Consider the following 27427-nt stretch of genomic DNA (forward strand, 5'->3'; position numbering starts at 1 on the left):
AAGCTATAATCCATATGAAAATGCACCTCAGGGTGGACATGAAATTGGCGCCCCCTCTCTTTAGTTTCCGGCGTGTTGCAACCCTTGCAATTGAAGTCGGCATGATTACGTGTAAATGTGGTGCAACAAAAAAATTAGTAAAAAGCATGAAAAGTGAACATGCCTGTTCATAGACTACTACTACAACAAAAACACACATAAACTTTTAGTCTTTCACGTCTTGCAAAAAAATAAAACTTGCACGTGGTCATGTGAGAGAGATGAATGGCCAACGTGAGAAAATGGGCAACACGAGCACTGGAAAAAAGCCCAGCCTAGAAGAAAGGCTAATAAAATATGGACAAAGAAAAAACACACAACACCCGTTGCGGTAGTATCCATCTCCAAGTGTCCAACACAGACGAAAAGGCAAAAAGAAAAAAAAATATAACGGGCCGGCCGCACCGGTAGAACAGGCTGATACTCGGGACATCAGCGATCGTGAAAAGCTGGAAACGATCGAACGAACGGGGACATAGACCGACACTTCGCTAAAACTCAGTCGACTTTTTAGCAGTCCCCATTCTTTATGTATAATCATAGCACAGTACATCGTTTGGGGGGGGGGGGGGCACAAGATCCATTCAAGGACCAAGATGGGAATTATTAATGGCGTGGATGAAATAAAATTTACATACTCGTCGGGTCCGTACCATCCAATCAACTTGTAAAGAAAATTTGTTCGGAGGACCAAGATGGGAATTATTAGTGGCGTGGATGAGATAAAATTTACGTACTCATCGGGTCCGTACCACGCTGTCGTGGGATCATGGAACGCGCTCGCATTGATGCCGTGGTCGGGACTAATGATTAGGTTGTAATCGGGCTTGACCCACTCCCGAAGGAAGGGGTCGGAGAGGTTGGCCGAGTACACGACGTTCTGCACCTGGTTCTTATCAGGGTCGATGCCGGTGTACATGATGACATGGACGCCATTGGGAAGCATGGTGGCCGAGTAGCTGTGGATGTCGAAGGACCTAGTGGCTGGTGGGGGAGATCGCGGGTTCCAGGACCACCCAGTCGATGAGGCCGGTGGAGACGGAGCGCGCCCAAATGATGTTCCTCCACACGACGCCCTTGGGGTTGTATTGGTAGAAGAGGTGGTATGCCTTGACCCACTTCTTGAAGTCTCGGCTTCGGTACAACACCGCAATCCCACTCATGTTTTCCTTGTTGTCCACGACCAACCTCCAGTGTCTGCACATATATCATGTACGTACAATATATAATCTTCACGTATAATCATAGCACAATATATAGTTTCGAGGGGGGGGGGGGGGGGGACGCCCCCCTCCCCCCACCCCAAGCTTTGAGCCAACTTGTGAATAAAATTTGTGCAGCTTCCCAGCGTGGACGGCAATCGTGTACCTAAGATTTAACAAGATTTCTGCAGCTTCCCGGCCTTGACTAATCCGTCGTGATCACACATGATGAGCCGCTGCCGGATCAAAGCCCCACTTGCGTTCTGCCGGAGTGACTCCAACGGCGGAGCTCGGGTATCCTACCGGCGCAGGCGGCGAACCTATCGGACGGCTAACTCCTCCCCAGTCGACATATTCGGAGTTTCCAGACTCGAAACCGCTGCCCACCATGTCGACGAAGGCTGTAGGTCACTGGAGATCAATATGTGATATTATTTTTCCTTTGTTGCTTTAGGTTGGCGGTGTTGCAGAGAATCCCTTGTAAAAAATAGTCAATTTGCGGTAAAAGCTAGGCTGACATGGCAGTCACGTGGCCGATTTTTGTCCCTTCCGAATCAATGTTGGCATTATTTGATCAAATGAAGGAGTTTATGGCCTAAATCGATCAAGTCTGGATTTGTTTTCTTAAAGCATGCAATCAATTTGAGTTAATGGACTAATGACACATTTCACTTCTATTTTGGTGTGTAGGTAGATGCTTCGGCCTCGGTGCCTCGCATTCTAGCTTAATAGAATTATGAATTTATGATTTTGTGAGCTCGAGGATGCAAAGGTGGGTATTTTGACTATTTTTTTTTTAAAAGAAGAGTTGGTAACAAATATTCCCTCCTATCCATAATAATTGCCGTGGTTTTAGTTCAAATTCAAACTAAAATCACAACAATCATTACGAATCAAAGGGAGTATTAAATTTCTGTTGGAACAAATAGAAAAGTCATTTTTTCATAATATGGATTTATTTTTTAAAATCCTGCATGCTCAAAGTACAAAACAGAATCAAATTTATGGGTACGTAGAGCACAAGTTAGTTTCAAAACAGAAGAAAGATGTGACCTTTCAAGTACGTGGAACGGCATGGAATTCGAATGACAAAAAACAAGGCATTTCTCACCGGCCGGGATAGCACGACTTCACCGAATGTCGCCATTAAAGTTCAATGGTACCAACATCTTACATGGTCTAAGGAAAAAAGCATGGTTTCCCAGCAGTCCGACCACGGGGTGCTCTTGTCGATGCGCACGCTGAGGGCCACCTCCATGCCACCGCCGCCCGCTCCTGGGACCAGTTACGCCGCCAGCACCGAGAGGAACGTCGGCTCGCCGGCGGCGACCACGGTGCCCGGCGAGGGGCTGCTCCTCATCTGCATCTCCACCAGGACGACGTCCGTCTTGCCGCCGTTGGATGCCGCCAGGTTCGCCCACATCTTGCACGTGAACCGCGGCCAGGTCGCCGCGCTCGGCCTGGCGCACACCACGCACACGGCGGACGCGGACGCGCCGAGCGCGCCCACGGTGAGGACGAACACGCGGCCGTCGTCCTCGCCGACGAGCAGCAGCCGCGGGGCCGACACGGGGATCCGGAACCGGCTCACCTTGCCGTACTGGAAGCTGCGCATCGGCACCGAGTGGACGGCTTGGAGGTGGCCGGTGAGCAGGGGCGCCGCGCCGACGAACTCGCAGCCTGGCGCCGTGCAGCGGCAGGGCGCGTGCGGGCACGCGCTCTGGTGCTCGCCCGCCTCGTGGTACGTCACGTACTTCTTGCAGCCGGCGTCGGGGCACTCGATCCTGGTCGACGACACGACGGCGTCCAGCGCGGGGCAAAGAATACATGAATATAACTTTTTTTAAATGTTTGTTTCTTTGAAAAATGTTAAGAATTCCAAAATTTCCATTGTGTTTTGAAAAGAAAAAAAAATGATCAGAACATTGAAAAGTACCTGTGTACTGTCAATATTATGGAAGATAGCAAAGATTGGTGTAGTCATTGCAATGTTTTGGGCATTTCCAAATGTTGTGTTGACACCCAGCAGAAGCATCCTCTGGACGCCATGGCGCCTCTACATATTCCCGTTGAGCCTCGCACAGACGCAGCCCACGCTTCTGACGATAGGCAAGAGCGCAGGTGGCGATGGAGATGGATTCCTTGTGGTTGTCGAGACCGGAGAGAGGGATCAGCGCAAAGTACTCCTTTGTTTGGAAAAACTTGTCCCTCAAATGGATGTATTTAACACTAACTTGATGATAGATACATTCATTTGGCGGACAAATTTGGACAAGCTTTCTCGAACGGAGGGAGTAGTCCGTAGTCTCACTCCGTCATCTCTATCCTGAACTGAACTGAACTGAACTGAACAACTGAACAGCACCTTTGCAGTGGTGGTGGCGCTGTCCTTTGCAGTTCAATGCAGGAGTAGCCACTATTTCTTTCTTTCTTTTTCACACTTGACCCTCCGATGCGATGCAGTGCTATGAACTCAGCCGTGCTTGTCTCGTTGCGCACCCGGCGATACGTGGACGCATGCATGCATGAAAGTTGTGGTTCCTGTGGTGGTAAGTTTTAGCTTTGCCCCAAGTCGAGAAAAAAAATAACGTTTGACCAAGTCTACGGACAAATGTACCGACACGTCTACAACATCAAAATAGTTTTGTTAGACTCATCACAAAACATATTTTGATAGCATATACATTTGATGTTGTAGATATTAGTAATTTTTTCTACAAATTTAAAGAAGTTCAACTTTGGACATAGCTAGAACTACAAGTATCTTGAAACGAATGTATGACGAAAATTCATGGTCACAAGCGAGCGCACAACCCACAGCAGTATAGCGACTTAGTCATGGGTGTTTCTGGTCCCTTCTGTGCCGTCTTCCTGTTAAACGCCGTTCACGCCGTGCTCGCTCGAAACTGGCTTTCACTTCGCTTAATAATATATAAAGCAACCATATGAAATAAAGTACACGACTGAACAATAGAAGATGATGAGGTAGTCCTCATACAATGCCAATCCTGAGATAATCGAACTACGCAATAACGCAACTACTCTATCTGTTAGAGTTGTGCCGAATATTATTGTACAAGGTAGGTTATAGTTGGACTTGGTTTTGGACTGTGTGTAGATGGGGTAGGAGTTGTGTCTTAATAAGACACTTGTATCCTAGGCCTCTCATATATAGCGGGGGTAGACACACGATGTAACCTATGCCAACATAATAGCACGGGCACGCGGGGGGAGCCGGCGGCGTGTGCCGGCGCCCGGGCGGCCGGGGTGCGGTATTGTAGCGGTATCATGGAAAGGAGCGTCCGTAGTCAGACCCCGGGATGTAGCCATGATGGTGAACCTCGTTAACAAATCTCGGTGTCGTGCTCGTGTGATTGCTTGTTTCTCGGATGATCAATGGTATGCCTCGGATTTATTCTAACAAGTGGTATCATGAGCAAGGTTATAAGAAAACTGCGGATAGTTGATCTAGAGGTAGAAAACAGAAGATTTTGTCAGGTTCATAGTGCGGGAGTCAGCCACGAAAGTTGCGTCGGTTTTAGGAGCCGAGGAGAGCAGCATCAGTGGCGGTTAGCAAGATGGATCGGTGACGAGGATTTCTTTCGTGGAGGCGATCGGCTGTTTCGAAGCGATGGGAATCGGCAAGTCAGATCGGATCGGCGGCACGACCGGTTTTGGCGGCGGCGTACAGGAAGCAATCGGAAGCGGGATGCAGTTCGGTTCGCAGCAGGAGTTCTCGGCGAGATAGATCATGGGCGTGGTGGATGGCTGCCGCGTGAGGCAACTGCGGCGGCGCGTACGCACAGTGCGTCTCGTTCGTGAGCTGGCTGGTCAGCAAGTCCAAAGCTTGTACGTCAGGGGCGGCGGCAAGAGGCCCATGTGTCCTGATCTAGTACGGAAGCTGCGGAGGCCCAAGAGTTGTTGAGTGATTGGCTGCGGTGGGTTGGCCCTGCCGGTGCGTGCCGCAGGAGCTAGCTGGTGCGATGCATGTGCGTGGTCCAGGCTGAGATCGATTCCGTGTGAGCAATTGGTAACCAGATTTGTTAAGGAAAAAGGAGCGTCACGAGCCAGCACATTTGCAATCAGGAGCAGGAGAGTAAAGGAATAAAGTCTAAGCTTGATGTGGAGTACGTCAAGATGGTTTTTGCATGGACACAGGAAAAGCTAAGCTACGTGGGATTTTATTGGCTCTTTTGCTTGGTACATGGTCATGTATGGAGATGGCAGCGTGTAGGTATTGTTTCGGCTGTGGCCGGATGGTAATCGAGGCGCAGGAGTCATGGGTCCAGTACAGGTCGACGGAAGTTGGTATTTTGGGTTAATGCTTACATTGACAGGCTATCTGAATTCAAGTGTTGCAGGAATTGTTTGTGCGACGGATATGCTTGATGGAGTAGTAGGATGCCAAGTTGATCAAGATGAACACTGTGCGGCGAGAGGCAACATGCGTATAAGGCTTGGAGGAGTCTAGAGCGTGTTGGTGAGGGATCATGCATACACAGGGGGTCAAGCAATGTACGGAGATGTGCGGAGCAGACACGACGCAGGGTGGAGCATGGTTGCAGTCGGATAATTTTCGGCTGGGTCGGACTGGATTGTCTGTGAAGGAAATATGCCCTAGAGGCAATAATAAACTTATTATTTATTTCCTTATTTCATGATAAATGTTTATTGTTCATGCTAGAATTGTATTAACCGAAAACATAATACATGTATGAATACATAGACAAACAGAGTGTCACTAGTATGCCTCTACTTGACTAGCTCGTTAATCAAAGATGGTTATGTTTCCTAACCATAGACAAAGAGTTGTTATTTGATTAACGGGATCACATCATTAGGAGAATGATGTGATTGACTTGACCCATTTCGTTAGCTTAGCACTCGATCGTTTAGTATGTTGCTATTGCTTTCTTCATGACTTATATATGTTCCTATGACTATGAGATTATGCAACTCCCGTTTACCGGAGGAACACTTTGTGTGCTACCAAACGTCACAACGTAACTGGGTGATTATAAATGAGCTCTACAGGTGTCTCCAAAGGTACATGTTGGGTTGGCGTATTTCGAGATTAGGATTTGTCACTCCGATTGTCGGAGAGGTATCTCTGGGCCCTCTCGGTAATGCACATCACATAAGCCTTGCAAGCATTGCAACTAATGAGTTAGTTGCGAGATGATGTATTACGGAACGAGTAAAGAGACTTGCCGGTAACGAGATTGAACTAGGTATTGAGATACCGACGATCGAATCTCGGGCAAGTAACATACCAATGACAAAGGGAACAACGTATGTTGTTATGCGGTCTGACCGATAAAGATCTTCGTAGAATATGTAGGAGCCAATATGAGCATCCAGGTTCCGCTATTGGTTATTAACCGGAGACGTGTCTCGGTCATGTCTACATTGTTCTCGAACCCGTAGGGTCCGCACGCTTAAGGTTTCGATGACAATTATATTATGAGTTTATGAGTTTTGATGTACCGAAGTTTGTTCGGAATCCCGGATGTGATCACGGACATGACGAGGAGTCTCGAAATGGTCGAGACATGAAGATTGATATATTGGAAGCCTATGTTTGGACATCGGAAGTGCTCCGGGTGAAATCGGCATTTTACCGGAGTACAGGGAGGTTACCGGAACCCCCCGGTAACCTAATGGGCCTTAATGGGCCTAGTAGAGGAAGAGGAGAGGAGGCCTAGGGCCTGCTGCGCGCCCCTCCCCTCCCAAGTCCGAATTGGACAAGGAAGGGGGGCGGCGCCCCCCCTTTCCTTTTCCCCCTCTCTTCCTTCCCCCCCAAGTCCTAATCCAACTAGGGAAAGGGGGGGAGTCCTACTCCCGGTAGGAGTAGGACTCCTCCGGCGTGCCTCCTCCTAGGGCCGGCCGCACCCCCCTTGCTCCTTTATATACGGGGGCAGGGGGGCACCTCTAGACACACAAGTTGATCTTCGTGATCGTTCTCTTACCCGTGTGCGGTGCCCCCCTTCACCATACTCCTCGATAATATTGTAGCGGTGCTTAGGCGAAGCCCTGCGACGTAGAACATTAAGATCGTCACCACGCCGTCGTGCTGACGGAACTCTTCCCCGACACTTTGCTGGATCGGAGTCCGGGGATCGTCATTGAGCTGAACGTGTGCTAGAACTCGGAGGTGCCGTAGTTTCGGTGCTTGATCGGTCGGGCCGTGAAGACGTACGACTACATCAACCGCGTTCTTATAACGCTTCCGCTTTCGGTCTACGAGGGTACGCAGACAACACTCTCCCCTCTCGTTGTTATGCATCACCATGATCTTGCGTGTGCGTAGGAATTTTTTTGAAATTACTACGTTCCCCAACAATGGCATCCGAGCCAGGTTTTATGTGTTGATGTTGTGCACGAGTAGAACACAAGTGAGTTGTGGGCGATATAAGTCATACTGCTTACCAGCATGTCATATTTTGGTTCGGCGGTGTTGTTGGATGAAGCGGCCCGGACCGACATTACGCGTACGCTTACGCGAGACTGGTTCTACCGACGTGCTTTGCACACAGGTGGCTAGCGGGTGTCGGTTTCTCCAACTTTAGTTGAACCGAGTGTGGCTACGCCCGGTCCTTGCGAAGGTTAAAACAACACCAACTTGACAAACTATCGTTATGGTTTTTGATGCGTAGGTAAGATTGGTTCTTGCTTAAGCCCATAGCAGCCACGTAAAACTTGCAACAACAAAGTAGAGGACGTCTAACTTGTTTTTGCAGGGCATGTTGTGATGTGATATGATCAAGACGTGATGAGATATAAGTTGTTGTATGAGATGATCATGTTTTGTTGAAGTTATCGGCAACTGGCAAAATCCTTATGGTTGTCTCTCTATTGCATAAGATGCAAGCGCCAAATAATTGCTTTACTTTATCGATATGCAATAGCAATAGTTGCAAGAGCAATTGTTGGCGAGACAACCATGTAACGACACATTGATATAGATCAAGATGATGGAGATCATGGTGTCATGCCGGTGACGATAGAGATCATGACAGTACTTTGGAGATGGAGATCAAAGGCGCAAGATGATCATGGCCATATCATGTCACATATTTTGATTGCATATGATGTTTATCTTTTATACATCTTATTTTTCTTAGTTCGACAGTAGCTTTATAAGATGATCTCTCACTAAATTTCAAGGTATAAGTGTTCTCCCTGAGTATGCACCGTTGCGAAAGTTCTTTGTGCTGAGACACCACGTGATGATCAGGTGTGATAGGCTCTACGTTCAAATACAACGGGTGCAAAACAGTTGCACACGCGGAATACTCAGGTTAAACTTGACGAGCCTAGCATATACAGATATGGCCTCGGAACACTGGAGACCGAAAGGTCGAGCGTGAATCATATAGTAGATATGATCAACATAGTGATGTTCACCATTGAAAACTACTCCATCTCACGTGATGATCGGACATGGTTTAGTTGATTTGGATCACGTGATCACTTAGATGATTAGAGGGATGTCTATCTAAGTGGGAGTTCTTAAGTAATATGATTAATTGAACTTAAATTTATTATGAACTTAGTCCTGGTAGTATTTTGCAAATTATGTTGTAGATCAATAGCTCGCGTTGTTGCTTTCATATGTTTATTTTGATATGTTCCTAGAAAAAATTGTGTTGAAAGATATTAGTAGCAATGATGCGGATTGGATCCGTGATCTGAGGTTTATCCTCATTGCTGCACAGAAGAATTATGTCCTTGATGCACCGCTAGGTGACAGACCTATTGCAGGAGCAGATGCAGACGTTATGAACGTTTGGCTAGCTCAATATGATGACTATTTGATAGTTTAGTGCACCATTCTTAACGGCTTAGAATCGGGACTTCAAAGACGTTTTGAACGTCATGGACCATTTGAGATGTTCCAGGAGTTGAAGTTAATATTTCAAGCAAATACCCGAGTTGAGAGATATGAAGTCTCCAACAAGTTCTATAGCTAAAAGATGGAGGAGAATCGCTCAACTAGTGAGCATGTGCTCAGATTGTCTGGGTACTACAATCGCTTGAATCAAGTGGGAGTTAATCTTCCAGATAAAATAGTGATTGACAGAATTCTCTAGTCACCATCATCAAGTTAGTAGAACTTCGTGATGAACTATGATATGCAAGGGATAACGGAAATGATTCCCAAGCTCTTCGTAATGCTGAAATTGACGAAGGTAGAAATCAAGAAAAACATCAAGTGTTGATGGTTGATGAGACCACTAGTTTCAAGAAAAGGGCAATGGAAAAAAGGGGGAACTTCAAGAAGAACAGCAAGCAAGTTGCTGCTCAAGTGAAGAAGCCCAAGTCTGGTCCTAAGCCTGAGACTAAGTGCTTCTACTGCAAAGGGACTGGTCACTGGAAGCGGAACTACCCAAGTATTTGGCGGATAAGAAAGGATGGCAAAGTAAACAAAAGTATATTTGATATACATGTTATTGATGTGTACTTTACTAGTGTTCATAGCAACCCCTCAATATTTGGTACTAGTTCAGTTGCTAAGATTAGTAACTTGAATCAGGGGTTGCAGAATGAACAGAGACTAGTTAAGGGTAAGGTGACGATGTGTGTTTGAAGTAGTTCCAAGATTGATATGATCATCATAGCACACTCCCTATACTTTCGGGATTAGTGTTGAACCTAAATAAGTGTTATTTGGTGTTTGCGTTGAGCATAAATATGATTTGATCATGTTTATTGCAATACGGTTATTCATTTAAGTAAGAGAATAAATTGTTGTTCTATTTACATGAATAAAACCTTATATGGTTACACACCCAATGAAAATGGTTCGTTGGATCTCGATCGTAGTGATACACATATTCATAATATGGAAATCAAAAGATGCAAAGTTAATAATGATAGTGCAACTTATTTGTGGCACTGCCATTTAGGTCATATTGATGTAAAGCGCATGAAGAAACTCCATGTTGATGGGTTTTTGGAATCACTTGATTATGAATCACTTGATGCTTGCGAACCATGCCTCATGGGCAAGATGACTAAAACGCCGTTCTCCGGAACAATGGAGCGAGCAACTGACTTATTGGAAATAAAACATACTGATGTATGCGATCCGATGAGTGTTGAGGCTCGCGGCGGGTATCGTTATTTTCTGACCTTCACAGATGATTTAAGTAGATATGGGTATATCTACTTGATGAAACATAAGTCTGAAACATTTGAACAGTTCAAAGAATTTCAGAGTGAAGTGGAAAATCATCGTGACAAGAAGATAAGATTTCCACGATCTGATCGCGGAGACGAATATTTGAGTTACGAGTTTGGTCTTCAATTAAAACAATGTGGAATAGTTTCACAAATTCATGCCACCTGGAACACCACAACATAATGGTGTGTCCAAACGTCATAACCGTACTTTATTGGATATAGTGCAATCTATGATGTTTCTTACCGATTTACCACTATAGTTTTGGGGTTATGCATTAGAGACAGCTGCATTCACGTTAAAAAGGGCACCATCTAAATCCGTTGAGACGGCACCGTATGAACTGTGGTTTGGCAAGAAACCAAAGTTGTCGTTTCTTAAAGTTTGAGGTTGCGATGCTTATATGAAAAAGTTTCATCCTGATAAGCTCAAACCCAAATCGGAGAAGTGTGTCTTCATAGGATACCCAAAAGAAAATGTTGGGTACACCTTCTATCACAGATCCGAAGGCAAGATATTCGTTGCTGAGAATGGATCCTTTCCAGAGAAGGAGTTTCTCTCGAAATAAGTGAGTGGGAGGAAAGTAGAAAACTTGATAAGGTAATTGTACCTTCTCCCTTATTGGAAAGTAGTTCATCACAGAAATCTGTTCTTGTGACTACTACACCAATTAGTGAGGAAGCTAATGATGATGATCATGTAACTTCAGATCAAGTTACTACCGAATCTCGTAGGTAAACCAGAGTGAGATCCACACCAGAGTGGTACGGTAATCTTGTTCTGGAAGTCATGTTACTAGACCATGACGAACTTGCGAACTATGAGGAAGCGATGATGAGCCCAGATTCCGCGAAATGGTTTGAGGCCATGAAATCTGAGATATGATCCATGTATGAGAACAAAGTATGGACTTTGATGGATTTGCCCGATGATCGGCAAGCCATAGAAAATAAATGGATCTTCAAGAGGAAGACGGACGCTGATAGTAGTGTTACTATCTACAAAGCTAGAATTGTCGCAAAAAGGTTTTCCACAAGTTCAAGGTGTTGACTATGATGAGAGTTTCTCACTCGTATCTATGCTTAAGTCTGTCCGAATCATGTTGGCAATTGCCGCATTTTATGAAATCTGGCAAATGGATAAACAAAACTGCATTCCTTAATGGATTTATTAAAGAAGAGTTGTATACGATGCAACTAGAAGGTTTTGTCGATCCTAAAGGTGTTAACTAAATATGCAAGCTCCAGCGATCCATCTATGGACTGGTGCAAGCATCTCGGAGTTGGAATATACGCTTTGATAAGTTGATCAAAGCATATAGTTTTATACAGACTTGCGGTGAAGCCTGTATTTACAAGTAAGTGAGTGGGAGCACTACAGCATTCCTGATAAGTATATGTGAATGACATATTGTTGATCGTAAATAATGTAGAATTATTCTGCAAAGCATAAAGGAGTGTTTGAAAGGATTTTTTCAAAGAAAACCTCGGTGAAGCTGCTTACATATTGAGCATCAAGATCTATAGAGATAGATCAAGACGCTTGATAAGTTGTTTCAATGAGTACATACCTTGACAAGATTTTGAAGTAGTTCAAAATGGAACAATCAAAGAAAGAGTTCTTGCCTGTGTTACAAGGTGTGAAATTGAGTAAGACTCAAAACCCGACCACGGCAGAAGATAGAAAGAGAATGAAAGTCATTCCCTATGCCTCAGCCATAGGTTCTATAAAGTATGCCATGCTTTGTACCAGATCTATTGTATACCCTACACTGATGTTGGCAAGAGAGTACAATAGTGATCTAGGAGTAGATCACTGGACAGCGGTCAAAATTATCCTTAGTGGAATAAGGATATGTGGGGGGAGCATGAGGCAAGATGCTTGCGAACCATGCCTCACTTGCAGGTGGAGTCACATGGAGTCTGGGAGTAGCAGCGGGGCTCATGGCGTATCTTAAGTCCAATGTACATGGATGTTCGACGCATGGATGAATCCAAGGTGGTGGAGAATATTCGCCAAGGTGGAGTTTGTTAGAGTTGTGTCGAATATTATTGTACAAGGTAGGTTACAGTTGGACTTGGTTTTGGACTGTGTGTATATAGGGTAGGAGTTGTGTCCTAATAGGACACTTGTATCCTAGGCCTCTCATATATAGCGGGGGTAGACACACGATGTAACCTATGCCAACATAATAGCACGGGCACGTGGGGGGAGCCAGCGGCGTGTGCCGGCGCCCGGGCGGCCGGGGTGCGGTATTGTAGCGGTATCATGGGGAGGAGCGCCCGTAGTCAGGCCCCGGGGATGTAGCCATGATGGTGAATCTCGTTAACAAATCTCGGTGTCGTGCTCGTGTGATTGCTTGTTCCTCGGATGATCAACGGTATACCTCGGATTTACTCTAACACTATCGAAAGAAGGCATAAGAAGAATTGAGTACACCACCACACTACATCCTAGAACACCTAAGCTCCATGAAAACACCTCTAAAAGGGAGAACGACGCCAAGCGTCACCGCTGTCGAGTCCACATCGGACATAGGTTTTCAACCGGAACCCAGACACAGTGAGGTGCCCCATGACGACATCTTCAAGAAGATAGCGGCGTCCGCGAGCGTAGCCGTCGTCGGCGACAAAGTGCATACCTTTCGTTTGACAGCTTCACCATGCCACAACGAGGTCTTCAGGACAAGCACGATGACAACAGCTCTGTAGATCTGGATCAGGGCATGATCACTGCTAGATACTACAGAGAGCACGCCTGAGCCACCCACTGCTCCACCTCTTGCTACCCACACGATCATGTGGGAAACCACCACCGCCACCATGGTGCCCGCCGGAGACCCAACCATGCGGACCACTATCTGGAACCGCCGCCCCGGCATCCATATACGGGACACCACCACCCATCGACATCATGGTGTGCCCAGCACAGTAGGAGGAGTAAAAGGCAGCTCGTTTCACTCTTAGCCCGGCATCAGCCACTGAGTCTGGATCGACCCCTCCACGGTAAGAGGAGCCCACGCCTGTGTCTACAAGCAGTCATGATGGACCAGGGGAGACACAACCCCGTGGCTACCGACAGCCATTGCCGAGCCTGCTCGCATAATGCCAAGTCCGTGATCGTCGACACCGATATGTACGACAAAGTAGCAGAGACCCGACCACCACCATTGACCACCGCATCTGCGAGGACAAGGACCTCATCGCCCACAGACACCACCTGGACCGTGCCCACAATCGTATTGAAAATTGTGGGCTATGCGGTCTACCGTCTAATTCCTCTGTCTTCAACATTTATTCAACATGATTAATATTTATTTAAACCAACTTGAAATTAATATTTATTTAAATCACTTGGAATTACTTCCTCAGGTGGGCTATGCGGTATACCCTCTAATTTCCTGTCACAAACATGAATAATATGAATAATTCCAAGTTGATTTAAATAAATATTAATCATGTTGAATAAATGTTGAAAGCCACATAAATATCCAACAAATCACCTACCCGGAGTGGGAGCTCCGACCCGCCTCGGGACCCAATCAGATCTGCCCGAGCACGAGCCCAAGGTCTAGGGAATCCTCGTCACGCGAATACCCCATGCCGCCGGCCCCGACCCAGGAGAAGGAACGAGCCACCACACCCGCACCTGGCCACCGCTCGCCAGCCGCCGCCACCACCGTCAAAGCTATCGCAACCACACCGACGACCGGTTCAACCACCAAGCTCCGGCCATGACACCGACCAACCATGAGAGGAGTAGAGCCCACACTAAGGCAATCACTGCATCCGGTGACGAGCACTGGGCCAGCAACAACGAGAGGAGGCCGACCCACCCACCGCCGGAAGGAGGAGGCGACGCCGCCCCAAGCACCACCGAAAGGAGCTGCTCGTGCGCTCGCGCGCCGGCGGCTCACGAAGACGCTCGTCCCAAGATCTAGGACGCATGGCCTCCTCCTGTCCTGCCCGTCATGCCCAACTAGGCTGGCCGCCATTGACGCCAACAAGCGCCGGAACCGCCGCCCTGCAGTCATCTAGAAATTTCATTTTATTAAACAACGGGAGAATTTTACATTAGAAATGTCATACAAAATGGGAAAAAATTATGTACATGTGGAGCGGATGTTACTACTTGAACATAAAAAATCACCTCACTTCACTTCCGACCAGAAAATTTGAATGTGTGGGTCGGCTCTTAGATGATCCCCTGTCATGATGGTGACCTGAAACGTCACTTCACTTCCCGCGTGAAAACTTATGAGCAGGCCTTCATTGGCTGGACCTGACCGTGGCGCTACTTTCGCCACCTCCTTATTAAAGGCATTGTGCTTCTGCTTAGGTTTTGGCCATATCCAGTTAGACTACTTTTAGGATGAAAAATCATTGTCATGAGGGGCACACCTCCACATAATTACATATATGGACTTAGTTGTATGTGTTTTTAGTCCATAGTTTTGGAGGTAATAGCACCCTAGGTATCCTAACTTGCATAGAATGTGATGATTTTGTCTCAAACTTGCAAAATTTGACTCCACCATACCTCAACTTGCACTTCATGTGATGATTTAGTCCCAGGCCAATCACAGCTCGACAATTGGCAGCCAGGTGGCTGGACCGTTCAGCGCACACACTTTTGCAGGAAACCCCCTACCATTTCCTCTAATCAACCCGCACTCACCTCCACATAAAATTCTGTAGAAGTAATCATAAAGCATTCCAGCAATATGCTCACCTGATCATCGTGAACAGCTCACATAACCATACAAGAGTCAGAACAAGGAATGCAAGCAACTGGTCATCGTAGAACTCAAACAGACACTACAAGAAATGTGTTAATTCATGACAGATTCAAACTGTCACACATGTATCTATAATCGTCATGATAGGGCAGCCGTGACGGATTGTAAATCTGTCATGTATATCGCGTCATAATTTGACCACCACGCACTCCTTGACGGATCGCCAGATTCGTCATAGATCTATGACAGTTCTCGGCCGTCACACATTATTGTTAGATAACGGCGTTAACCATACATTCCATGTCATCATCTGACATGGCAGCCAACATGGATCTGACTTGGCATCCACATGTTTATCGGCCCAAATAGAATTTTGGCCCACTAATTTTAGTATGACATGTGTGGTAAACAGCCCAAATAGAATTTTGGCCCATGTTATAATCAGTCCAAACAGGATTTTGACCCACTAATTATGTTTATCTCACTATTTTTTGTCCAAGTCAGTTACCAACTAATTTGGGGTATATTCATATATTAAGCTCATACATTATCCGCTACTTTGAGTCCATACATTTATATAGATATCTGCCCATATCAACAAATAAAAGAAAATTATAGCAGGTTCTCAAAAATATTACAACCAAGAATTTAATGCAAAACAAAGGCAAATTTAAAACTAAAATTACCAGGACATTTGTAACGAAGGCCACAGCCCCCCACTCCATCTCCGCCAATCTCTTGCTAGAGATTCTCCATAGCCCATCTCTTCATGGTGGACGGCACGACTCTGGTGAGTGGCGCTCCTCGCCGTTTTAGCTCGATTCGGTGTCGCTTCTGTACATTGGATGCAAGGCGTTGGACGGCGATCACGAGCATGTGGCGGATCTCATCGTCCTCCGCGCGGTTTGGCACCCCCACGAACAAACCCGCTTGCGCGCTGCATCGACACAGGCACGACCTGCATCAATGGCACTGACGCCGCGTGCACAAGGTCAGCCTTCAGGGACTGGATATGGCTGATGGGGAGAGAAAGGGGCAGGGGAGGCAAGAGGTGAGGGAAGGGGTTGGTGGTGCTTGAAGGAGCTGGAGGATGGATCTGAGGAAGGAGATGGGGTAGGTGGGAGCACCCGTGGCTGGTGTGTGGGCAGGGAGGAAGCCCGTGGCCTCGCCGTGATCCGCCATTGCCGTGGCCTCGTGGATCTCGGCGAGATCCGGCTGGGGGAGACACTGCGGCGGAGCGGTGGTAGTGCGGGGGGGGGGGGGGGGGGGGGGGGGGGGGGGGGGGGGGGGGGGGGGGGGGGGGGGGGGCGGTCGAGGAGTAGCTGGGCACGGCGGGGAGGCGACGGGATGGGATGATGTGTGCACGACGGCGAGGATCCAAGAGCGAATGACCGAAGGAGGAGCACCGGCGGGCTGGTGGATGTGGGGACTGGGGATGTTCAGATTCGGGAGGGGTGGGGGCGCTGGTGCTCTCTAGAAGAGAAGACAGTGGTGCGTGGGTGAGCAGAAGAATACACGAGAAAAAGGGGGAGCTTGGCTAGCCGTCGGATCTCAGAGGAGCAGACGGTGTGGATCCGCGATCCGTGGCATGGCTTGACCAGCCAATCAAAACGCGAGTTTGCCCTCACATGGATCGCCACATCAGCAGGACCGGTCCGTTTCCTTGAGAAAAAAGAGCAATACCAGGCCATGACGGTTTTGGACAACGCTACGGTTCAGAGAAGAAGTTAGACTGCAGTTAAAAAAGAGAAGAAGTTAGACTGTATGTTGATTCCATCTGGATGAAATTAACAAATTATATTCATATTTTTTCAAGTAAATATGATTTAGTTTTTGGAGTCACATATTATGTATATAGTTTTTTATTACAAGTGCAAAGCTTTATGTTCGCAATCTATCACACCACATTTCTTGACCAATAAGAATTGAACTATTCAAGTACGTGAGATGTGCATGATATGTGATCCATGGTGCACTTTCTTTTTTGCATATAACTTATATTGTCCGTGTATTACCAAAATGAAAGGTCTGGATGCTCCTTTATTTAGGCCGGTAGCGTTGTTATCACACACTAGTATTTTAACCCAAAATGTCTTGGGGATTGAGTCCGGATTGCATTTCTTTTTATTAAAAATTAAAATATACATTGTCCAAGAAAAAAACAAAGGCCATAGGGCTTCGTGAAGTTTTTGCACATGTTTGCATCTTGTCGATCGATGACGTTTTCCATGACGGACTAGGGAAAATCGTCATCGACTATGACGGATATCTAGAACGTCACCGGAAATCCGTCACAGATTAACAGGTTTCTTGTAGTGAGAAAGAAGAGGATCCCAATCATGATCTATAGAAACAAGAGCACAAGGGTTATGAAGTTAAGAAGAATTTGTTTTAAGCACACAGCTATACATTTTCAACAAGGATTTAAGTTAGTTAAATACATTAAAGTGTTTTGCCATACCGGAACAAAAACCAGTGATTCAATGACATGCACAAATATCAGTTGAAATGTGGGCAGCTGGTGGCGTGCATGGTGTTGAAGCTGCACTAAAAATTCCAGGGAAACATGCATTATTTATTATCCATTCATGAAAGTAGTTTCTGCAACCTACAGCAAGAAACACAAACCTGTGAACCTAAGCATGCGGGACTGTGTTTCCCTCAGGGTAAATGAAACAGACATGGTGGTTGTGAAGAATACAAAGAGTGACATTAGAAGGACACCACATTTCGTCACAAAGTAATCTGCAAACAGCAAATGTACAAGACATCAGAATTCAATAGACATAAATGAGAAAGGAATCTTGTGAGACATGTAAAGCAATAAAAGGGCTATTGCAAAAATTGTAAATATTGTGGCTCCACATTTTCTAATCACATTATGTTGCAAGATTAGCAGTCCAAATCTCATCAGGTACAAAACATTCATGCCACTAATACACCGTAAAGACAGACACAATGTGTAGTCAGGTCAATTTTGAGAGAACATGTTAAGAAAACAATATACAGACCTCCGAATCTTGTAGGACCTGTTGGCGGTTCGTGCCCATAACTAAGATCATAAAGTTCCTTTGTCTGAAAGTTATATAGATAACCTGCATATTATACCAAGGGGGAAACCTATCTATCAAAATGGGTTGTCTTAAAGAACAAATAAAGATAGACTGCTAACATCTGACATTTGACATGCTTCCAAGCAAGTCCTTTGTGTTTATCAAGGACTAAGTTAGCAAACATTACATAGAGGAACTATGACAGTTTTAAGACCAGCATAAGCAGTCATAACAGAAGCGTACCCTGACCAGGAGAATTCACTAAGCTGCTTGTAAGTATAGTATCATAACCAACAATGTTGTTTATCAAAAGCTACTGCCACCTGAAAAGAAAAAGGGGGAAATGAGATGTAAATATCCGCTTGCAGTTCACTTCATCTTAAATAAATGTGTTACCCGAAATTTGTGTCCTACCAAAACAATTGTCAAGGTTATCAGATGATCAATGATATTACTGTCATACATGCAAGTTGTGTATTAAGCATAAAAAATACTAACCCTGCATACGGGGGGTAAAGTGCTTAATAATTACCTGTTCCCAAAGCAAGGATTTCGAGCAGAAATCGTGATGTTTATAGTTCGTACACCATGACTATTTTTGGCTACTTCAGAAAGCAAGAAATATCCCTGCAGGAAACAAACACTACTAGGAAAAGGGCTACTAATGGCGCACCAGTTTTGCCTACTAATGGCGCACTACTGGTGCGCCATTAGTATCACGTCACTAGTATTTCTTACTAATGGTGCACCACGCAGTGCGCCATTAGTATAGAACACCATGCGCCATTAGTATCTGGCATACTAATGGCGCACTGTTGGGTGATGCGCCATTAGTATGAATATTAGGTTTTTTTACTTTTTAGAATTTTGCACAGGTTACAAAATATATTATTGGACAGAATATAGACAGCACCCCACAGCAAGAGCAGATTCATCGAATACAATAGAAGATTAGTCTCCGAATACAATTCATCATATTAGTCTCCGAATTCAAAAGACCAAACAAAGATAGAACATTACAAGTCTCGAGACCGCGAGTAGCGAGTTTGTCGGAAGTAATACTAATCCTAACAAGTCCTACTAATCATCATCATACAACTTCTACTCGTTATTAATAACAAGTCATACGATCATCATCTTGATAGTCATCGAACCAACCCTACTTAATTGTTCTTAGCACATGATCATCAGTATTAGGCAGGACCTAAATACCCTATTTAAGGTAAAATAGCATAAAACAATATAGACCCTGACTCTCCATTATGGAGAATGGAGAACATCTTGTCTCCAATTCTTACGCTTCGCCTCCTTTTGCTTCCAAGAACCTCCTTACGACTGTCCATACATTTTTCCATCCTTTGATTTTCATGTCTCCACTTCTTTTAGAAATCTCGTATGGACAATTGAGATTCGTATGATGACCTGGCTGTATGTTCAAAACATTAAGACTACCTTTCTTATACATCAAATGAGGCACAAAATTCTCTGGGATTATCTGTTGAAAAACATAGTAATAACTTCATAGTTAGCAATGATGTACTAGTTTTAGAAGTATGCAAAAGATGCACGGATGTCGTAATAGTAAAAATCTTATCAGGGTATCTCCATGGTAGTTACCGTAGTTGAACACATGCACTAGTGGCACGTATTTACCATAATGTTGAGGAGTTTGATTGTGGATATTGTAATTCTCAATGTCAGTACAAAATCCGACCAGATGATTTTTCTCCTTGTAAGTTGTTAATTCAGAGCCATCAGTGTAGTGGGTTTTGTCTACCATCTCCCGCACATTCTTTGAACAATAAAAATAAGCTGTCAATGGAAATAAGCTGTCAACTATTTTGAAATAAACAATATAAATTAGCTAATAACTATGTTTGAGAAACTCACATAGCGGTAGAACTGGAGGCGTATCAACAAGGACCCAAATGTCCATATTGTCTTGGTCGATGTCAGGATTACCAAGATCCATGATGATAAGCATACCCTCATCAAAACCATACATCTTGCAAAATGCTTCCCAATTTTTGCAACCAAAATGGGTTACGCTCTCAGAATTATATAGATTTACTTCAAAGTCCACATCGTGATGAGTCCTTAGGTGAATTTTCTTTGTTTCAGAAATTTCATGGTCTTCAAAATCCATCCTCTCCAAGACATAGCGTCTTGCATGGCATGGGATAAGCTATACTCGAATTGTAAAAGATGAAAATTACACGTTGAAATAGTTGAAGTCATGCTTAATTATGAAAATAACACTTGTCATCGTTGTGTACCGTTTCAACTTCGAAGGTCTCCTCGAGCTTAATGCTGAAGCGCCGATCATCGTCCAGGTGAGGCATGTCGCACATACCTCGATCGTCGTGGCACTAGTAGCACTCCCCCGGGAGACTCTCGTCGTCCGATGATGATGACGACATATCCTACGTTCATAATTCAAAACTACATCATTTAGGGTTTGTCGACACCGAGGCATCCTAAAAACTAAGCTTTTATCATTTAGGGTTTGTCGACGCCGAGGCACCCTAAAAGCCTAAGCTTTCATCATTTAGGTTCTTATCGACACCGAGGCACCCTAAAAGCCAAGGTTTTATCATTTAGGGTTTGTTGACGTCGAGGCACCCTAAAAGCCTAAGCTTTCATCATTTAGGTTTTGTCGACGCCGAGGCACCCTAAAAGCCTAAGCGTACATCATTTAGGTTCTCGTCGACACCGAGTCACCCTATAGAAGCCAAGTTAAGTTTTCATCATTTAGGGTTTATCGATGCCGAGGCACCCTCGGTTGGGCCTAATCACTTGGCACTAATCACTTGGCTCTATTGCCACCTATGTTGGGTTTATCATCTAGGGTTTATCGATGCTAAGGAGAATTCTAAGTTGGGCCTAATCACTTGGCTCTATTGCCACCTATGGTTTAATGCAGTAAGAATGGCGGGGGAGTTGATCCTACTTAACTAAGTACTAAGATACCCCGGCCCATGCATTAGTCGCAAGTACCCCATATGTCCTATTTTTAGCAAAGTCATGCTAAAATTCACGGAAAATTTCGGCATGACCTTTGCTGAAAATAGGACATATGGAGTACCCGAATTTGCCGGAACAGAAGTTAATCGACATTCCGGCAAACTCAAGGGCCTCTCGGGGTACCTGCAAATTCATCACGACACAATGGTCGGAGACAAAACCCAGCAAACTAGCAAGATGATCATCATCTTTGCAAGTCATTACTTGTCAAATACAGAAGAAGGAACAATTTATTTGTGACATAGTTGGCCCATACAGAAGAAGCAACACCCTGCACTAGCCTAAAAACAAGTGAAGTTTCACCCATATAAGAACAACTTTATAAAATCAGAGAAGTTGCTATGTTTTCTCTACTGCTAGGAAAAACATCACTCATTGGAAATGAAAATCTCAGTACCAGCATTTTCAACTTTGAAATGAAATACAGTAGTAGTATTAGTAGTATATGGAGTAGTATCTTGTCTAGTAGAAGTATTAGTTGTATATGGAGTACCAAGTTTTGCCTCAGAGACCGCAAAAGCTATGTTTTTTCTCAATTCAGATAGCTAAGTGGAAAACCACATCAAGTTCTGTTTTAATACTCTATTTCTCAATGCATGCAATTGGTTTCATACCTTTGTGTCCTGTACAGACCTATTTAACCCTAGGCACTTTGCATATACAAGCTATATAGTCTGAAATCAAATGCATACAGCTAAGATAAGCATCGACCATAGCACTCCACAGCCATGAACTTGTACAGACGGGGAGAGAGGCGAGATAAGTGGTCACCTTGGTGACAGGGGAACCAAATCCAAACAAGTCGAACCCACAGCAGCAGCTTCTCTGTATCCAAGTTGAACCAAGTCCTTCCTTCACACAACACAATAGCACAATACAGCTATAGATGAGAACGCGTCAGAGATTGGAGGAGATGAAGAAGAAAATCAGCAAGAGACAACCGGAAAAGGGATTCGTACCCTGTTCTCCTGCTGGACGGCGGGGAGGTCGCGGGCCTCCACTCCTGCTGGACGTGGGGCCTCCTCTCCTGGTGGACGTGGGGCGGCTCCGAGGTTTCTAGGGTTTCGAGGGGGAGGCGGGGGGAGGGGGGAGGCGGCGCTCGAGGGGGAGGGAGGGGAGAGGGAGGCGGCGGGGGCGCGTGGGCGGCTGCGGCGCAGTGGGTCGGGGCAGCGGCGGCGGCGCGGTGGAGGGAGGGACGAGGGAGGGAGCGTTGCGGTGGAGGGAGAGGGACGAATCGAGGTAGTCTGGCGAGAGGGAGGAGGGAAGGAGCGGCGCGGTGGTGTATGGATGGGGGAAGATTACTAATGGCGCACCCCCAGGCGGTGCGCCATTAGAATGTTTTTTTTCATAGCAATGGCGCACCAGCGCGACAGTGCGCCATAAGTATTCTTTTTTTTAGATAGCAATGGCGCACCAGCCACCCGTGCGCCATAAGTAAGAATTTTTTTTTTTTTTTTTTTAAAAATGAATATGAATATGAATATAAAACAGTAATATTTTTTTATAAAAACAGTAATAATTGTTGTTTAACAACAATTGTAGTCTACACTTTTTTATTATTATTATTTTAAAAATGAATATGAATATGACATAGTAATATTTTTTTATAAAAATAGTAATAATTTTTTAAAAATTATCATCAAATTTGTTATTTGAAAATATCATCGGCGGCGGCGGTGGAGCGGGGGAGGGTGCGGGGGGTGCTCGTCGGCGGCGGTGGAACTACATATGTACGTGGCGACCGAGAAGCACCGCATATACCCTCTCCCAGCTGTGAGGGTCAACCTGGAACATGATCCCTTGGATCTGTTGGTGAAGGCCTTCGAGATGAGCGGGCGGTTATGCCTCGCCGTAAAAGTGCCCGGCTTCCCTCCGACTCTTCAGTTATGGGTTATGTCTCTGCCACCGCAGGACCAGTGAGCCGACAGTGACGACAAAAAGTTGTGCTGGGATTTGCACTACATCTTCACCGCATACTATACCAACAATAATGTATTGACTCACATTTGGTTTGACAATGGTGAGAAGACGTTGTGCATCAGGCAAGGGGATGTCTTGTTCAAGCATGGCACGAGAGGACGCTCGCCGGAGCCGTCTCGATATTCTTATTGTCCAGAATGTGACCAGCGACTCAAGCTGCCGCCAACACCGTCGAACTACATATGGAACATTTTGGGGGGCTATCGCCCCAGCTTGCAAAGTTATATATATATATATATATATATATATATATATATACTAATAGCGCACCGTGGCAGAGTGCGCCATTACTAGTCGCCATTAGTAGTTTTGTAAAAAACAGAATAAAAAAATACAGTAGTGGCGCACTCCATGGCTGGTGCGCCATTACTGGTTAGAACTATTAATGGCGCACTTTGCCAGGATGCGCCATTAGTATGTTTGTAAAAATGAAAAAAAAATTGTTACTTGTGGCCCACCTTGTGCCCGGTGCGCCATTAGTGTCTTCCACACTAATGGCGCATCGCCACATGGTGCGCCATTAGTATATAGTAGTTGCGCACCACTTCTCTATGCGCCATTAGTGTCAATTTCATCTATAGCTCTTTTCCTAGTAGTGAAAGTAAGACATAAGAAAGCTCTTACAATGAATACTATCCAAACTACAAAGCCAGCACATCCAAACAATCATTGAAGGTTTCTTTTTGAAAGTACAATCAATCAATCATTGAAGTTAATGGTAATGCCATAATGGGCCTCCAACCCATGAATGACTCCATGGAGTTATATTAATAAGAAGAGAAGAACGCACTGGAGCTCTCTAAACTGTTGTAATCCTCCCACTTTCTTCCCCGAATACTTAGTTTACATTCTGTGCACCTAAGCTTGCTTCGTTTTGCTCCATAACTGCCATCTGCAGTTAATTAACATATCTGATTGGCATGGCTTCCAATGAGCCTAGTTTGTGGCATCTCTTGGTATGATGTGGCTACACACAGGGGTCTATGCAGACAAGTCATGACACTAAATTTACAACTGTAATAAATTTAAGATTTCTAATTGAATACAGCTGGGCCATCTCCCAAGTATAAGCACATCAAGCAAGCGACCAGTCAGCACAGCGACACGAAACTCTACCTCGCCGCACAGCATGGGGGTCTCAACACCGTGCACCAGATCATCGCCAAAATGAACATGCAGATGAATAGCACCGGGCAGGAGTTCGACAGCGTGGTCGCGGAGAGCCATGTCAGTGTGGCACCATGATCAACTAGCCCAATGAAGTGGAGGAGACAGTGCGACTCATCATCGCCAGAGGTTTACATGTGAGCATTCTTTTTGCTATCCCCATGTATTCCACGCAATTACTTCTCTTCCTAAACTACAGTAGTGTCTTATCCACAACAGAACCATCTTTGCCACTGTGATGTCTGTCTCAAGAAAGAAGGCATATCCCTCCTGTCGTTCCATGCCAGCACCCAGATCACATAGACCGTTAGCAAATCATATTTGTGTGTGTCAGAGTTAGTTTTATGAGAGACATTTTGGACCTATGAAAACGAACGCAAATGTATGAAGCACAGAATATCAATTGAAAGTTTTGAGAGGTAGGTGGGAAAGCCACACAACTTTAAGGAGATCCGATGCCTTTTTCTCTATTAAGAACGAACTGCAAACCCAGTCGTTCTCAGTAAAAGTTGCAGCTAGGAAGTTCAATAAGTCGTCAGACACCACAGTGCACTGATAAAATGACTAGATGATACCAATAAGCCAAGAAACTTACCTTCTCCACGCCATATAAATAGGTAGGCTCAAACGATTTGCTTCTTTTCTCAAACCACTTCACTGTAACAAACAACATAACCTAGTGCGAGGTGGATTCCGACAGATTTAATTCAGGTGGAGGTGAGTGCGGGTTGATTAAAGAAAACCGTAAGGGGGGGGGGGGGGGGGGGGGGGGGGGGGGGGGGGGGGGGGGGGGGTTCTGCAGAAGTGCGTGCGCTGACCGGTCCAGCCACCTGGCTGCCAATTGTCGAGCTGTGATTGGCCTGAGACTAAATCATCACATGAGGTGCAAATTGGGGTATGGTGGAGTCAAGTTTTGCAAGTTTAGGACTAAATCATCACATTTTGTGCAAGTTAGGGTAACTGAGGTGCTATTACCTCAGAATTTTGGGTCATGTTTCTGTCAATGTTGTACACACCATGTTTCTTAGTTTCCGTTTGTAAATAGATGCTTCGGCCTCAATGGCTTTGCATCTATTTAAAAAGAAATTGATTGCTGCCGATAGGTTTTGATCTTTTTTCAAAATAAAATGTTTGTGACAAATATTCAATTAAAAAAATGTTACCATGCAGAAAAGTAAAAGTTCTAGTATCAGATAGCATACGTCTGATTTTCTGACGGTAGAAAGGCACACACAAAGTACGTTTCTTGACATAAGTTGTCTTGTAGCTCAACTCATACAATCGTCTTCAATCACATCCAGATAGTTTCAGCTGCATCTCAATAATATTAAGCTTCAATTGCCATCAAGAGTAGACCACGCTCAGTCAATCAGTCGGACCAAGGCGAAGTCTTGTCGATGCGGACGTTGAGGGGCATCTCCATGGCGCCCCCGTCCGCTCCTGGGACCAGGTACACCTGCGGCACCGCAAGGAACGTCGGCTCGCCGGCGGCGACCACGGCGCCGGGCGACGTGCTGCTCCTCATCTGCATCTCCACCAGCACGACGTCCGCCTTGCCGCCGTTCGCGACCGCCGACGCCGCCAGGTTCACCCACATCTTGCACGTGAATCGTGGCCGCGTCGCCGCGCTCGCCCTGGCGCAGACCACGGACAGGGCGGTCGCCGCGGCGCCGAGCGCGCCCACGGTGAGGACGAACACGCGGCCGTCGTCCTCGTTGACCAGCAGCAGCCGCGGCGTCGACACAGGCACCTGGAACCGGCTCACCTTGCCGTAGTGGATGGTGCGCACCGGCACCGAGTGGGCGGCGCTGAGGTGGCCGGCGAGATCCGTCGCCGCACCGACGAAGACGCAGCCGGGCTCCGTGCAGCGGCAGAGCGCGTGCGGGCACGCGCTCCGGTGCTCGTCGGCCTCGTGGTAGGTGACATACCTCTGGCAGCCGGCGTTGGGACACTCGATCCTGGTGGAGGACACGACGGCGTCCAGCGCGGGGCAGGGGTCGAAGAAGCCGCAGCCGTCCGTGCACGCCCCGCACTGGCCGGAGGGCTGCTGGGCCAGGCACCCGCCGCACGCCAGGTGGCCGCCCTTGCACTGCAGGCACACAGATCGGAGTCCGGCGGTAGATCAGCACGTCTGAGCAAAAGAATCGATCGAGCGTGGACGAAAGAACGAAAGGAGCAGAGGAAGAACCTGGAAGACGGGGGGCTTGAAGGGGAGGGTGCAGAGCGGGCAGTGGAGCACGCACATGTCGATCTTCACCGCGAGCTCCGCCCTCGGGCTGTGCTCCGCCACCGCAACGATGGCGCCTCCTCCGGCCGCCGCGTTGTGCGCGACGAGCTCTTGCTTCACGAGGTGGCCGTCGGGCAGGTCCAGCCGCGCCTTCTTGGCGCTCTCGTCGGCCTTGTCCATGGCCGACGGCGAGCCCCTGCTCCTCCCCTCCACGCCGGCGCCCTGCATCCTACCTAGCTCTTGGGGAAAACCCTCTCCGTCTGTTCTGTCACAGGCCAAACTTTTCCTGTAGCAGGAGCAAGAACAAATGGAGCTCGGCCAGTACCGCACTAGAGATGAGATGAGATGCTTCCTTCATCATTGACTAGTGCTGAATTCCACTCGCGTCCCTCCTCTTGCCACTATTCCACACAGCCCATAGAGTAACTGAGTAAATGTTTTTTGAATTGGTGAAATGGAGATCTGTAGCGGCTAGAATATCAGGTGCTACCGAGGCTCAAGTGCTTCCGTGATACGGGCTTCAGAGCCATTGGATTTCAGAATCGGACGGCATCTGGAAATTGTTGTAGCTGCTGGAACATTTTGCAAAAAGGTCTCCTAGGAGTCCAAAAATTGCTCGTAGGTAAACTTCCCGTGTCTCGCTTGTTTTTTAACGGGAGGGAGGTTCAACAGGGTTCAAGAGGCACCAGATCAAATTTTAGTGAAACCCGCTTCTCTCTCACACCATCACACGTGCGACCACCTCGAGTAAAGGTGATGAATGAACACGCGCGACGACGAGGTGATCAATGACACGTATATGATTAAACTCTG

At 46.2% G+C, this 27427-nt stretch overlaps 1 protein-coding gene and 2 pseudogenes across 1 annotated transcript; all 3 read right to left on the bottom strand.

Moving 5' to 3' along the window:
• Positions 1-1016: 1016 nt before the first annotated feature.
• Positions 1017-13306, bottom strand: LOC125546497 (annotated as a pseudogene).
• A 4126-nt stretch (positions 13307-17432) lies between these two features.
• On the bottom strand, positions 17433-24112 carry LOC125546498 (annotated as a pseudogene).
• A 1435-nt stretch (positions 24113-25547) lies between these two features.
• LOC125547652 (E3 ubiquitin-protein ligase SINA-like 3) lies at positions 25548-26955 on the bottom strand. Its single transcript, XM_048711464.1, has 2 exons — positions 26576-26955; positions 25548-26476 (listed from the first exon to the last, which is right to left on the bottom strand). The coding sequence occupies exons 1-2, from the start codon at positions 26840-26842 to the stop codon at positions 25757-25759; spliced, it is 987 nt and encodes a 328-aa protein (XP_048567421.1). The 5' UTR covers positions 26843-26955; the 3' UTR covers positions 25548-25756.
• Positions 26956-27427: the final 472 nt, after the last annotated feature.

Source organism: Triticum urartu, chromosome 3 (assembly GCF_003073215.2).
Source record: "Triticum urartu cultivar G1812 chromosome 3, Tu2.1, whole genome shotgun sequence".
Lineage (NCBI taxonomy): Eukaryota > Viridiplantae > Streptophyta > Magnoliopsida > Poales > Poaceae > Triticum > Triticum urartu.

Excerpts from the sequence above, each read along its gene's own strand:
- LOC125547652 (XM_048711464.1), bottom strand. The coding sequence starts at position 26,842 with ATGCAGGGCGCCGGCGTGGAGGGGAGGAGCAGGGGCTCGCCGTCGGCC. Across the intron at positions 26,477-26,575 it reads TCAAGCCCCCCGTCTTCCAG|TGCAAGGGCGGCCACCTGGC; the intron begins GTTCTTCCTCTG and ends GTGTGCCTGCAG.